We start from the raw sequence: 13008 nt of genomic DNA, 5'->3' as shown, positions 1-13008 counted from the left end.
AATTTCATCTCGATTCTCAAAGAGATGAACTTATAAAATGGTTCGTGATGTCTGGATGTCTGTCTGTCCGTCTGGTCATCCAACTGTCCGTTAACCTTTTCTTCTTTTTGCCACTCCTCCATTGTCACCTAGCTGATTGTTCTGAAACTTGTCACATGAATACAAGACAGTATCCCACACAATCGCATGGGATTAAATTTTTGACTCTCAAGGGGGAGGGGAGATAGGTTACCCACCAAACTTCGGAAACCTACTCATCCCTTATTTACCAACAGATTGCTCTGAAACCCGACAACCCTTCTACTCGATAGCCCACACAATCTTTCAGACTTCGATTTATCGATTTTGGATCGTGGAGGCTCAACCCCTGTCACTTCAGATCCCTACTCGTTCCTTATTTACCAACCGATTGCTCTGAAACCCAAATACAGACCTTCAACTCGATAGTCCACAGGATCGCTCTGTCAGATTCTTTAATAGGTTTATAACTTGAGAGCGACTGAAAGGATCCAAGTCAAACTCGTTTCAGGTATAGTTACGGATTTGTCACTTCCGTTGTGGTGGTTTGCATCCACTGTCAATATTTCTGATTCCATGTACTATTATTGTGTTCAAAAGGTTTATTGTTCATGAACTGTTTTCAAAAGGTAAAAAAGTTAATGTTAAAAGAAACAGGAAACCGGACCGGGAACCGGACAACAAAGAGGAAGAAGAGGGGAAAAAGAGGGCGGAGCGAATGAGTCGGACAAGAAAGCAGAGTTGCTCCGGGTTCTGAAGCGAACGTTGGCGAGCCAGAGTCACTAGCGAACTTTCGGGTTTCCGGGAAAGGGATTCCTACGACAGAGTTGTCATCGCTGTGACCGGTCAACCTGCGTGTCAGGTTTTGCGATCGATTCAGGAGAGAATCATCGCCGTGCCGTGCGCCATGAGACCGGGTCTTCGGCCATTTTTACTCGCGCAGGACTGGTGCTTCGCTCGCGGTTTCGTCGCTTTTCGACCATCTCCACCGCATTCAGACGTCGATCTGGGGCGTGTGTGTGACGTGGCTTTTTGAAGGTTAATTCGTCCATACCCGAGGGTGTGATCTCTCAGTCGCCTGTAGGGAGCCTTTGGATTTCCCAGGCGCCTTGGTGCAGCTTCGGTTGTGTGACTGTATTTGCCATCCGCACGGGATTCTTGTCTCGATTGGACCTCGTTCTGGCGATCGCTGGAGCGAATCAATTTCGTCTCGAAGCCGGGAATAAGAGACATTGGGGAATGTTCGTGTTTCACTCACTTGGAGCACAGTGAGTTAAATATTACAAAACTGATGGTACCATCATAGGACATATTGATTGTACTTTTGAATACTATTATTGTTGTACTGTTATTCTTGTGTGAATTTAGAATACTACTTAGCCTGGCGTTGGCTTAGCGGTCAGGGTGCCAGCTTGGGATCCTAGGATCCTGGGTTCGAATCCCAGTCGATCGCTGAATTAACGCCAGGGGGGTTGACTCAGCCTGTCATCCTTCCGAGGTCGGCAAATTGAGTACCAGCTTGCTGGGATGAATGATCACGGTGTGTACCCCGATTCAGAATAGGCACACTGTATCCCTGCGCATCGTAAGAGCATGACCAGGGGTTGGCGTCAGGAAGGGCATCCGGCCATAAAAACATTGCCTCAAACAGGGAACCATGATTGTCATGGGGCCTGCAAGGCTAACCCCCGCTCTAGCGGGGGAAAATGGCCTTAAAACGATCATTCATTCATTAATTTGTTATTCTTGTGTGATCTTAATACAATATTTGTTTGTGAGTAACAATTGGGGTGGCTTCTCCCTTGATCTTTGACATACAGAATAACACATCTTTCTGCCGTGACTCCTCTCGGGGCTCGGAGGTACACCGTGACCAGGGGGTCGGGGAGGAGCACGTAACACTCGTAACAGTATGTATAATGATGTGAAGTTGAAATGATTATATTTTGGGGTCAAGAGGTCAAAGGTAAAATGTCGGACGTCCCCTGATTGAACCCGGTCAAGAACAGTTAGCCGATATATCAAATGCTGGTATCTGGTAATCATTTGGACAGTCCGACATTTTACCTTTGACCGTGACAACCATAACAACAAGTTGCATCATCAACAAAACTTGGAAACTTGGAGGATTTTAGAAACTGCCTGCGTTGGGTAAAAAGTCGTTACTGAGCAAACTTGTGAACCAGTCATCGCATTTTTACCAAACCTTATATAATTAAATATTGTTCCGTTAATTGGGGGGGGGGGGGGGGGGGTTAGGGGTGGGATTAGCGATTAACTTAGAAGAGATATCATTGAATATAATAGCATAGTCCGCGTGCGAGTAGGAAGCAAATCTCGATGCAAGGATGTAGGGACCCGTTAGCTTAAGGATTGTGTTTGAATGTGCATGATGCGATGGTCGTGCTTGTGATAAGATATGGAGGGTTTAAAGTTAAGGAAACATGCGTTAAAACTTCTTGTAAACATCTACCGGGTGTAGACAGAAAGCCATGAACAAACATCTCTGCAGAACAGAGTTCACACCAGCACAGAAAAACGAAGCAGAAAGCCATGGGATTCTGCCAGGCAAAAAGAGAGAGGTGGCTGAGTTATAATCGTCCCCTGAACGGGGATGGAGCCCAACGTCTGAAGGAGGGGGCAGAGAGTTGTCAAGGGAGACTGAAGAAGGAGCGAGAACTCTCGCTTCTGTGTAAAAACACACAGGAGGATTTGTGATAGTCCTGTGAGGAAACTGCAACAGATTTTGAGGAGCGCTTGTTTGTTATGAGAGAACTGAGAAAATTGGTGAGATCTGAGAAGGATTGGCGAGAACTGAGGAGAATTGACTGGGAACAGTTCTAGAAGGATTGCGAGAGGTCTGAGAGAAGGGGGGAGGGGCCTGGAAAAGCAGGAACAGTACACAGATGAGCTCTCGGTTTAGTGAGGAGAATCAGCAGTGAGAGGGAGGAAATGAACAGTGTGCTGGGGAGCTCACGTTTTGGTGAGGAGAACTGAGGGAGGTCAGAGAAGATTGATCTTGCTGAGAAGGAAGAGAGCTTTCAAAGGTCATCCTGCCTGCCTGCTCTGGTCCTGGAGCCACTAATCTTCCCTCTATTGCCGGTTTATCATCCTGCTCGTCACTTCACCTTTTTGTCCTGCTGTCTCATCACTTTGACCTCACCCTGTCCATGTCATCGCCTATCTTCCCGCTCCCCAGCAGCCCCACCAGAGATAAGCTGCCCGGTTTTGTCACTTTTCCACATCTGACTGTGACTGCAGTGAGGTGCCTTAGTTTTTATAGGATATATTGTACTTCCTTGTTTACCTCATTGTATGTAGTGATAATTGATTTAATTTTCTTGTTATATTTCAGGAATAAACCTGTTTGGATATAGAAGCTGTAATATAAGGTCCTCATTATTCTCCTCTGCAGTGCACGTGAGCTTATACCGCCAGAGTTAAAGCCTGTTTCAGGCCATCCGTTCATGGGTCGGTGTCAACCAGCCTGCGAACACGACAATAGTATGATGTAAAGATGAACTGATTCGATTTTGGGGTCAAGGTCAAAGGTCAGAGGTCATGCTAAGTAAACAATATTTTGTTACCGCAATAACTTCAGAACGGCTCGCGGGATCAAAGTCAAACTTGGTACAGGTATGCATAATTATGTAAAGATGAACAGATGAGATTTCAGGGTCAAGGTCAAAGGTCATGTGAGGTAAAAATTCTGTTACCACACCAACTTATGAACCAGTGATGGGATTTTGCCCAAACGTGGTGCAAGTATATATTATGATGCAAAGAATAACTGAGTAGATATTGGCATCAAAGGTCAGATGTCATGTCAGGTAAAAATTTTATATTTGAGAACAGCTGAAGGGATTTGAATTAAACTTAGTACTAAGCACATATAATAATGTAATAATGTGGGCAGAGGCATATCGGTCGATGTCGCAACGTCAAAGAGTGCCCTCGTAGTGTTGATTTGAGAAGTATTACGGTATATAATTGTGTATTCCTTCTGTGTCCGTCACACTTTATTCTTTATTCTAAAGCGTTCCTGCTGTCATACCATTAAAACCGCTAAATTAAAACTACAAGTTCTGCTTCTTCTGCTTCACTCTTGGAAAAACTGTCTTTCAAGAGGGGCATTATTATGATTAAACACCTAGTTTTTCTTCCAAGTAAATTGATTATTAGTTTTCCAATGGTACCATTTTAGCGCACATGGAACGTAAATTGCTCAAGGGAAGTAATAGCATCGCGCAGTGTCCGTCACTCAGATAGAAAGACAGGCAGTGAGTCAGGCAGTCAGGCTGTATGTAAACACTTGCAACTTCTACAAAACTACACACACTACTTCCATGACACTTGACCACAACCTTCATCACCCATGATGTACCAAAGTTTGTTCATGGCCTTAAAAAACAATATAGAGCAATTTGTAGATTGCAGACCCTCGCCAGGACGTTTTTAGAGGTTAAGGCTTTTGTGTTAAAACAAATATGGCGGCCGAACCACGTGACTGATGACGTCTTCATTTTTACTCTCCACCAATTTATCCCTAGATGACGCTCAATAAATTTCATCTTGATCGGGTGAAGTTTTGTAATTGTCGAATTATGACATCATAATGGAGGCACCTATGACATCATTAACATATTTTATTCCCCGTGGAGTTCTTTACAATGAGCTATGTCTCAATTTTTTGTATGCTGCGCTTGCGGAGATATAGAGATGCAAAGCTTTTCGGTTTTTCCAAGATGGCGCCCATACAACGTGACCTATGATGTCACAATTATCATAACAAAAATTCTATAGGAGGAGGTGCACCTCTGGTGAAACTTTCCTGTCAATCGGACCAACGGTTGCAGAGAAAATCATATTTATTCTGTGCGGACAAACAGACAGACAGACAAATGAAAAATCACTCAGAGCGACACTTGGCAAAACAGAACAAAGTAGAATGGCACTCTGCAGAGAATTGTTTTGACCTCAAAAAATAATTAGTGGTTGAATACTCAAACTTTTGGGTCCCACTATCTGCCATGATCTTTCCTGGGAAAGCCACATTTCAAATCTGGCCTCCAAAGCCAGCCGCCGACTGGGCATCCTCCGTCGTGCGAAGTCCTTCCTTGGCACACCTGAGCTCCTCACCACATACAAGGCTTTCATCCACAGCTCTATGGAATACTGTTCTCCCCTCTGGTCTGGTGCTCCTGCCTCACACCTAGCTCGTCTTCACGCTGTTGAAACCAAAGCGTTCAGAATCATTGGAATCTCCCACGATGAAGCTAACTCCAAGGGCCTTTCACTCACTCACCGCAGGCAGGTGGGTGGTCTTTCCGTCTTCTACCGACTCCTCTCTGGCCTTTCCCCCCCAACAGCTCTCTCTGGGCTCTGTCCCCCAAATATTCCTACAGGTCGCACAAGATCTGCCTGCAACCCTCTTATGGTTAAACTGCCAAAATCAAGACTCTCTGCTCACCTTCACTCCTTCATTCCTATTTTCTCCTGCCTGTGAAACAAACTCCCTCACTCTCTTCAATCCCACTCCACCCTCCAGGTCTTTAAAACAGCTGTTCACCACCATCTCTTATCTTCCCCCATCCAAAACCTTGATCTTTTCTACCCCCACTAATTTCACCACAAATCCACTTTTTTGAAATACCTACTTCTGTCCTGGATGTCCTTGGTGTCCTTGTATTTTATACTTCTCCCACCCCCCCCCCCCCTTCCCACGCCTCCTCCCCCCAAGCCCTCTCCCTCCCACACATCTCCCTGCTCTCAAATGTTATGTTTGTGTGCTTCCCCTTCTCTCCCCATCTTGTCTTCTGCTCCCTCTTTTTATATATTTTGTTTGGCTGGTTGATTTGTTTGTGAAATAAATGTTAGCTCTTTCACGAGCCTCGATTCAGTATACAAAAAAATAAAAATAAAAAATTCAGTGACCTGATATGCAAATTGTCGTCAAAGTTTAAGTTCATCTGATGAAAAGTGACAATTTTAGAAATTCGGCCTATGTTGACCTTTTGGCCTATGTTGACCTCAAAAATAGTTGGTGGTTAGTTTCAGTAAGGTGATATGAAAATCCTATTCAGATTTCAAGTCAATCGGCTAAAAATTAAGGATTTTAGATATTTGAAAAAAGTGGTTGACCTTTGGCCTATGTTGACATTTTGACCTCAAAAATATATATGATTTTGTCGGACCGGAGGGGAAAGGCAACGCACTCGGTAGAGAGCATAAGGAGTGGCATTGGATCAATCTTGCTTGCTTTTTATTCATGAGACATGACCTTAAATTGTGGAGTTGGACAGTTTTGAGTCATATCCCTCCTCAATTTATTAAGCCATTCAGTGGACCTGGAAACATAGACCAGTTTTTGATCAGATGATAGGATTTGATTCCTTCCCCAAAATGCAAGCTTCATCGGCTCATCCATTTTGACATGATACAGATGTTTTTAAGCTCACTCACAGCCTCCCTCTCTTCGAATTGCTTTGTAACATGTGCACATGGAAGGAGACAGTTCTCGTGGTTGTTGCAACAGTTTGATAAGCAGCAGTTTACTTTCGGTATGTTTTGAAAGACAAAATACCGGTGCTGCCAGTTCAGGAAGTATCGGCAAACAGCATCTGGAAACCAAGAAGTGGATCGAACCGCGGATTTCCCCCAGAATTCCTTGCGGTAAACACGTGACAACCATAACAACAAGTGTTGTATCATCAAATTTCACAAAATTCGATTTAAAAGAAAAAGAAAACCATAATCAAGAGGAATAACATTTCGTAAACGTCCAACACGACTTGCTCCAGCATGCAAATCAATGCTGAAACCAAAGAACATTTATATTATCGGCAACCTCATCAGAGCTTCAGTAGGACTGGCCAGCCGCTTCGTGAAAGACTTGTGTGAAAAACTTTCCCTGGACGACCCCACAAAAGGTGGGAATAATTAGGGTCGTGAAATATCCCATAATATCAGCGCTAACCCATAATGCCGTGCGCGCCGCCACGTTGGGTGTATATTTACTTCCCCAGCAACGAACGATGGCATCAGTAGCTCTAGTCCAGCAAGTTTACCTCGTCGTTCCGACTTTCTGCAATGGAAGGTTATAATTATGCGGTCTTGTTTACCTTTCCACACTCGTTTATCTTGCCAACCAATATGGCGCCCGCGCACTGCATAACCATAATCATCATCATCATCATCATCATCATCATCATCATCATCATCATCATCATCATCGCGATCATAATAAAGTTCACCTTAAAGTTAAAGCTCCCTCACTTCCTTAAAACTCCAACAAGCCCGTCCTTACCTTTAGCTCTCTCCCACGAGGTCCAGTCGACCTTGCTCTGGTTCGCGGCCATTCCGCGCCGCCGCACCCCAAGGCAGGCGAACAGAGCGCTCTTGCCAGGAGGCGCCGCAGCTCGGCGTGGCCTTCTGTCCGCGGCCCGCAACGGTGACCGAGAGGCCGGGGAGGAGGACGAAGGCGACGAACGCTCGGACGTTGTAGATGCGGACGATTTGACTCTGGAGAGCGCTTCCCCTCGCCGAGGCTTGCCGAAGGAGCGCAAAGGTGCGAGCCGCCGAGCTAGGGCCGCCAGCATGGAGGGGCCGCCGCACTGGTCGCGCCTCGCACTGTACAAGACCCTTTGGCTGGCCCTGCGCTCCTCGCACTGTACGCGACTCGCGGATCATCGACGTCAGCGGGGCACGTGCTCGTCATCCAACGATTGTTGTTCTTGTTGTTGTTGTTGTTTAAAAGACGTTTTGATTCAAACATTTAACATACGCCGGAGAAAATTTAAACATCTCCGTGTTATTGACAGAACATCAACATTAAGAACTTGTTGCTCGGAGTATTAAAAAAAAAATGCGTTTTTTGGTTGTTTTGCTTAGTCAACAGGGTTGTGTTCCGTTATCAAGCAGCTTGCTTGAGTCAAAGTGCTCAAGCAAGCACTCCAACGGAACGGAGCGCTCGCCTCCGCTCAACAACATGGCGGTCTCCATGGAAACAGTGCACCGTGTAAATGCTGTCCGGCCCGTCGTTGCCAGTTTTACTCAATCATTTCGCAACAACTTCCTAAAACGAATCTATTGTGTTGAACGACGACAAAGTAAAAGAAGGAAAGAAAGATTTTTTTAAAAATTGCAGTCAAGAAGGAAGGAGCCCCTTGCCGAGCTTATCTATACACCGACCACTGCTCATATTGGGGAGGTCCTCAATTTGTCCTTCGATACTCCACTGCATCCTCGTTGATAAGGGCTTATTTAATTGGATGGTTGGCCCAGTGCTCACTTGAATTTATTGGTTGATGGAGGTTGTTTTTTATGGCATATTCAGAAAGCCAATTGTTTATGCTCCTGACAGAGAAAGTATATACAGTATTGCCTAATTACCTCCACCACTGAAGGTGGACTGAGATGATGTTTTCACCCCTGTGTGTTTGTTAACAGGGTATCTCAAAAGGTTATGGACGGATTCGGACGAAACTTGGTGGATGAGTTGATTCGGTGACAACAACAAGCCGCTTCGATTTTGGTTCAGGTCCGAATCCAGATCTGGCCTATCAGTGGGATACAAAATATAAACTGTTGAGTCTGGTGGAGGTATGCTCTCCACCGAGTGCTGTTCTAGCTTTTGAAGTGTACACTGCGATCATCTTTTTTAAAGGCCACTATTATCCCACCTTTATTGTAAGGTTGGCTGAAGGAAGCTTTCCCGAGTCTTACCAAGCGGAAAGACCCCACATACGTCAAAACCCCACATACGTGAAGCAAAAAGTGGGGTTTAAGCAATTGGTTCACAAACGTCAGTTTATGATGGAGGAACAACTTGATTTCTCTTGAATGTTAAATTTTGAACACAAATCTGAAAGAATCGGAAAACGAACCTGTAGTTTAACAGTACTTTGGCTCTGAATTTGTCCCGATCGTTCATGCACAGAGAGGAGTGCGATGTGTTTTTTTTTACTCTGTCTGCCTGTCTGGCAGTCAAACAAAATGGAAGCAGGAAACTTCAGAGAAACTACAGAGATTTTGTCCAGGTTGCAGACCTGGACATAATCACAGACTGGTCAAACAAGTGGAACATATCTTTCAATCCTGACAAATCTCACACTCTCACTATGTCTCTCTGAAAAGATCGTCTGGACAACCCTCCCATCTACTTTCTGAACAATCCTCTCCAAGAAGTTCTGTCACTCAAGCTTTTGGGTCTCGCAATCTGCCATGATCTTTCCTGGGAAAACCACATTTCCAAGCTGGCCTCCAAAGCCAGTCGCCGACTGGGCATCATCCATTGTGCGAAGTCCTTCCTTGGCACACCTGAGCTCCTCACCACATACAAGGCTTTCATCCGCAGCTCAATGGAATACTGTTCTCCCCTCTGGGCTGGTGCTTCTTCCTCACACCTAGCTCGGCTTCACGCTGTTGAAACCGAAGCTTTCAGAATCATTGGAATCTCCTGCGATGAAGCTAACTCCGAGGGCCTCTCACTCACTCACCGCAGGCAGGTTGGTGGTCTTTCGGTCTTCGACCGACTCCTCTTCGGCCTAACTCCCCCAGTTCTGTCTGTGCTCTGTCCCCCAAATATTCCTACAGGTCGCACAAGATCTGCCTGCAACCCTCTTATGGTTAAACTGCCAAAATCAAGACTCTCTATTCACCTTCACTCTTTCATTCCTCATTTCTTCCGCCTCTGGAACAAACTCCCTCACTCTCTTCAATCCCACTCCTCCCTCCAGGTCTTTAAAACAGCTGTTCACCACCATCTCTTATCTTCCCCCATCCAAAACCTTGATCTTTTCTACCCCCGTTAATTCACCCCAGATCCACATTTTTGAAATTCCAACTTCTTTCCTGTAAGTCCGAGCAGTGTCTCCGCCAAACAACATCGTCTTCAGAGAAACCCAACTCCATCAAACAACATCGTCTTCAGAGAAACCCAACTTCGTGACACAACATCGTCTTCAGAGAAACCCAATTCCACCAAACAACATCGTCTTCCAAGAAACCCAACTCCGTCAAACAACATCATCTTCAGAGAAACCCAACTCTGGCAAACAACATAGTCTTCAGGGAAACCCAATTCTGACAAACAACATCGTCTTCCAAGAAACCCAATTCCACCAAACAACATCGTCTTCAGAGAAACCCAATTCTGACAAACAACATCGTCTTCCAAGAAACCCAATTTCACCAAACAACATCGTCTTCAGAGAAACCCAACTCCGTCAAACAACATCATCTTCAGAGAAACCCAACTCTGGCAAACAACATAGTCTTCAGGGAAACCCAATTCCGACAAACAACATCGTCTTCAGAGAAACCCAATTCCGACAAACAACGTCTTCAGAGAAACCCAACTCCGTCAAATAACATCGTCTTCAGAGAAACCCAATTCCAACAAACAACATCATCTTCAGAGAAACCCAACTCCGTCAAATAACATCGTCTTCAGTGAAACCCAACTCCGTCAAACAACATCGTCTTCAGAGAAACCCAACTCCGTCAAACAACATCGTCTTCAGAGAAACCCAACTCCGCCAAACAACACCGTCTTCAGAGAAACCCAACTCCGTCAAACAACAACGTCTTCAGAGAAACCAATCTCCATCAAACAACTTCATCTTCAGAGAAACCCAACTCCGTCAAACAACATCGTCTTCAGAGAAACCCAACTCCGTCAAACAACATCGTCTTCAGAGAAACCCAACTCCGCCAAACAACACCGTCTTCAGAGAAACCCAACTCCGTCAAACAACAACGTCTTCAGAGAAACCAATCTCCGTCAAACAACTTCATCTTCAGAGAAACCCAACTCCGTCAAACAACATCGTCTTCAGAGAAACCCAACTCCGTCAAACAACATCGTCTTCAGAGAAACCCAACTCCGCCAAACAACATCGTCTTCAGAGAAACCCAACTCCGTCAAACAACAACGTCTTCACTTCAGAGAAACCCAACTCTGCCAAACAACAACGTCTTCAGAGAAACCCAACTCTGTCAAACAACATCGTCTTCAGAGAAACCAAACTCTGTCAAACAACATCGTCTTCAGAGAAACCCAACTCCGTCAAACAACATCGTCTTCAGAGAAACCCAACTCCGTCAAACAACATCGTCTTCAGAGAAACACAACTCCGCCAAACAACATCGTCTTCAGAGAAACCCAACTCCGCCAAACAACATCGTCTTCAGAGAAACCCAACTCTGTCAAACAACATCGTCTTCAGAGAAACCCAACTCCGTCAAACAACATCGTCTTCAGAGAAACCCAACTCCGCCAAACAACATCGTCTTCAGAGAAACCCAACTCTGTCAAACAACATCGTCTTCAGAGAAACCCAACTCCGTCAAACAACATCGTCTTCAGAGAAACACAACTCTGTCAAACAACATCGTCTTCAGACAAACCCAACTCCGCCAAACAACATCGTCTTCAGACAAACCCAACTCCGCCAAACAACATCATCTTCAGAGAAACCGAACTCTGTCAAACAACATCGTCTTCAGACAAACCCAACTCCGCCAAACAACATCGTCTTCCGAGAAACCCAATTCCGTCAAACAACATCATCTTCAGAAAAAACCAACTCCGCCAAACAACATCGTCTTCAGAAAAAACCAACTCCGCCAAACAACATCGTCTTCCGAGAAACATAACTCTGCCAAACAACATCGTCTTCCGAGAAACATAACTTCGACAAACAACATCGTCTTCCGAGAAACATAACTCCGACAAACAACATCGTCTTCCGAGAAACATAACTCCGACAAACAACATCGTCTTCCGAGAAACATAACTTCGACAAACAACATCGTCTTCCACACGAAACGCACCAATTAAAGTGTTGTTTTGAAAACCACCAATGAAACCTACTTTTCCTGCTGTCTAACACAAAACTGAAGGGGAGCAAGACCGGGGTGTGCTCATTTACCAAGCAGTTAGCTAGCGCTTGCAAAGCCAGCCGTTCCTTTACGGTTTTGAATGGAGTGCTTGCTCGAATGCTTAAATTAAACCACTTGGTGATCTCTCCACAATAAACTTGGTAAATGAACACACCTAATGTTTTTGAGACCCAACCATAGATCGACTGTAATCTATATACCCCAAAGAGGAATGACACTTCCTGCCGCTCCCGTAGTGAGTGGGTACAACAACAACAACAACAACTGAGTGAGTGAATGAGTACATTAAAATGTCGGTCGGTGGAGCCAGCCGTCGTAATGACATCATAGACGTAATGACGTAGCATGACGGCTGCACACAAAACTGCTGCTACTTTAATATATAGAAGATGATATATTTTAACCTCCATTACCTTTGCAGTCACTACAAAGGGATTAGTGTTACGATTAGATGAACTATAATATTAACGTTACGTTATCATTATTATGAAAATGATATTACTAAAGAAAACCGAGGCCAATTCCTTACTTCCGCGTTATTTGTACCGTACCGTACACCGCTTATCATTGATTCATGAACCATACACCGCTTCAATCTAGAAACTTTGCAATAACGACAAAGGGATTGCAGTGTTACAATTATATTTACTATATTATTAGTATTAACGCTATTATTATCATGAAAACAACACCACTGTATTAAGAAACCAGGGCCAATTTGTCCGAAGCGGCCCGAAGGTGAGGCATGAAGGCGTGAAGCCTGAGGCCTATACGTAGTGTCGTTGGAAGATCCGTAACGTCTATGCTTTTGATATTTGATCATTTTAACAATTTGTTTGCTTGTATTTCACACTGAATGAAAAACATAAAGGTAGAGCATGGCGATTGTGATATATGACAGGTTCAACGATATGTTCGGCTTGAACGGCATAGAAAATAAAATGGCGGAGTGTGTAGTCAGCTGTTGTACGCCGTAATGACATCAGACGTAATCACATCACCCTGTCATGTGACCAGATCCTCAGCTCTGATTATTGGTATACGTTTGAGGGGGCGTACACACATACATACAGACGGACAAACACT

At 44.7% G+C, this 13008-nt stretch overlaps 1 protein-coding gene across 6 annotated transcripts in view; it reads right to left on the bottom strand.

The window, feature by feature from the left end:
• The window catches only part of MACROD1 (mono-ADP ribosylhydrolase 1), a 193258-nt gene extending 185501 nt beyond the window's left edge, over positions 1 to 7757 (bottom strand). The window contains exon 1 of one of the 6 annotated variants that reach the window (XM_068115275.2): positions 7325 to 7757. In XM_068115275.2, the coding sequence (XP_067971376.1) occupies positions 7325 to 7616 (292 nt within the window). In that variant the 5' untranslated portion in view covers positions 7617 to 7757. The remainder of the gene's footprint in view (positions 1 to 7324) is intronic. The other 5 variants (XM_078779261.1, XM_068115276.2, XM_068115274.2 and 2 more) reach the window with 5 other exon arrangements.
• Between the last annotated feature and the right edge of the window lie 5251 nt (positions 7758 to 13008).

This window comes from Myxine glutinosa, chromosome 5 (assembly GCF_964187855.1).
Source record: "Myxine glutinosa chromosome 5, kmMyxGlut1.1, whole genome shotgun sequence".
NCBI classification, from domain to species: domain Eukaryota; kingdom Metazoa; phylum Chordata; class Myxini; order Myxiniformes; family Myxinidae; genus Myxine; species Myxine glutinosa.
The sequence above is the reverse complement of the archived record's forward strand: the minus strand, read 5'-3'. Positions and strand labels throughout refer to the sequence as shown.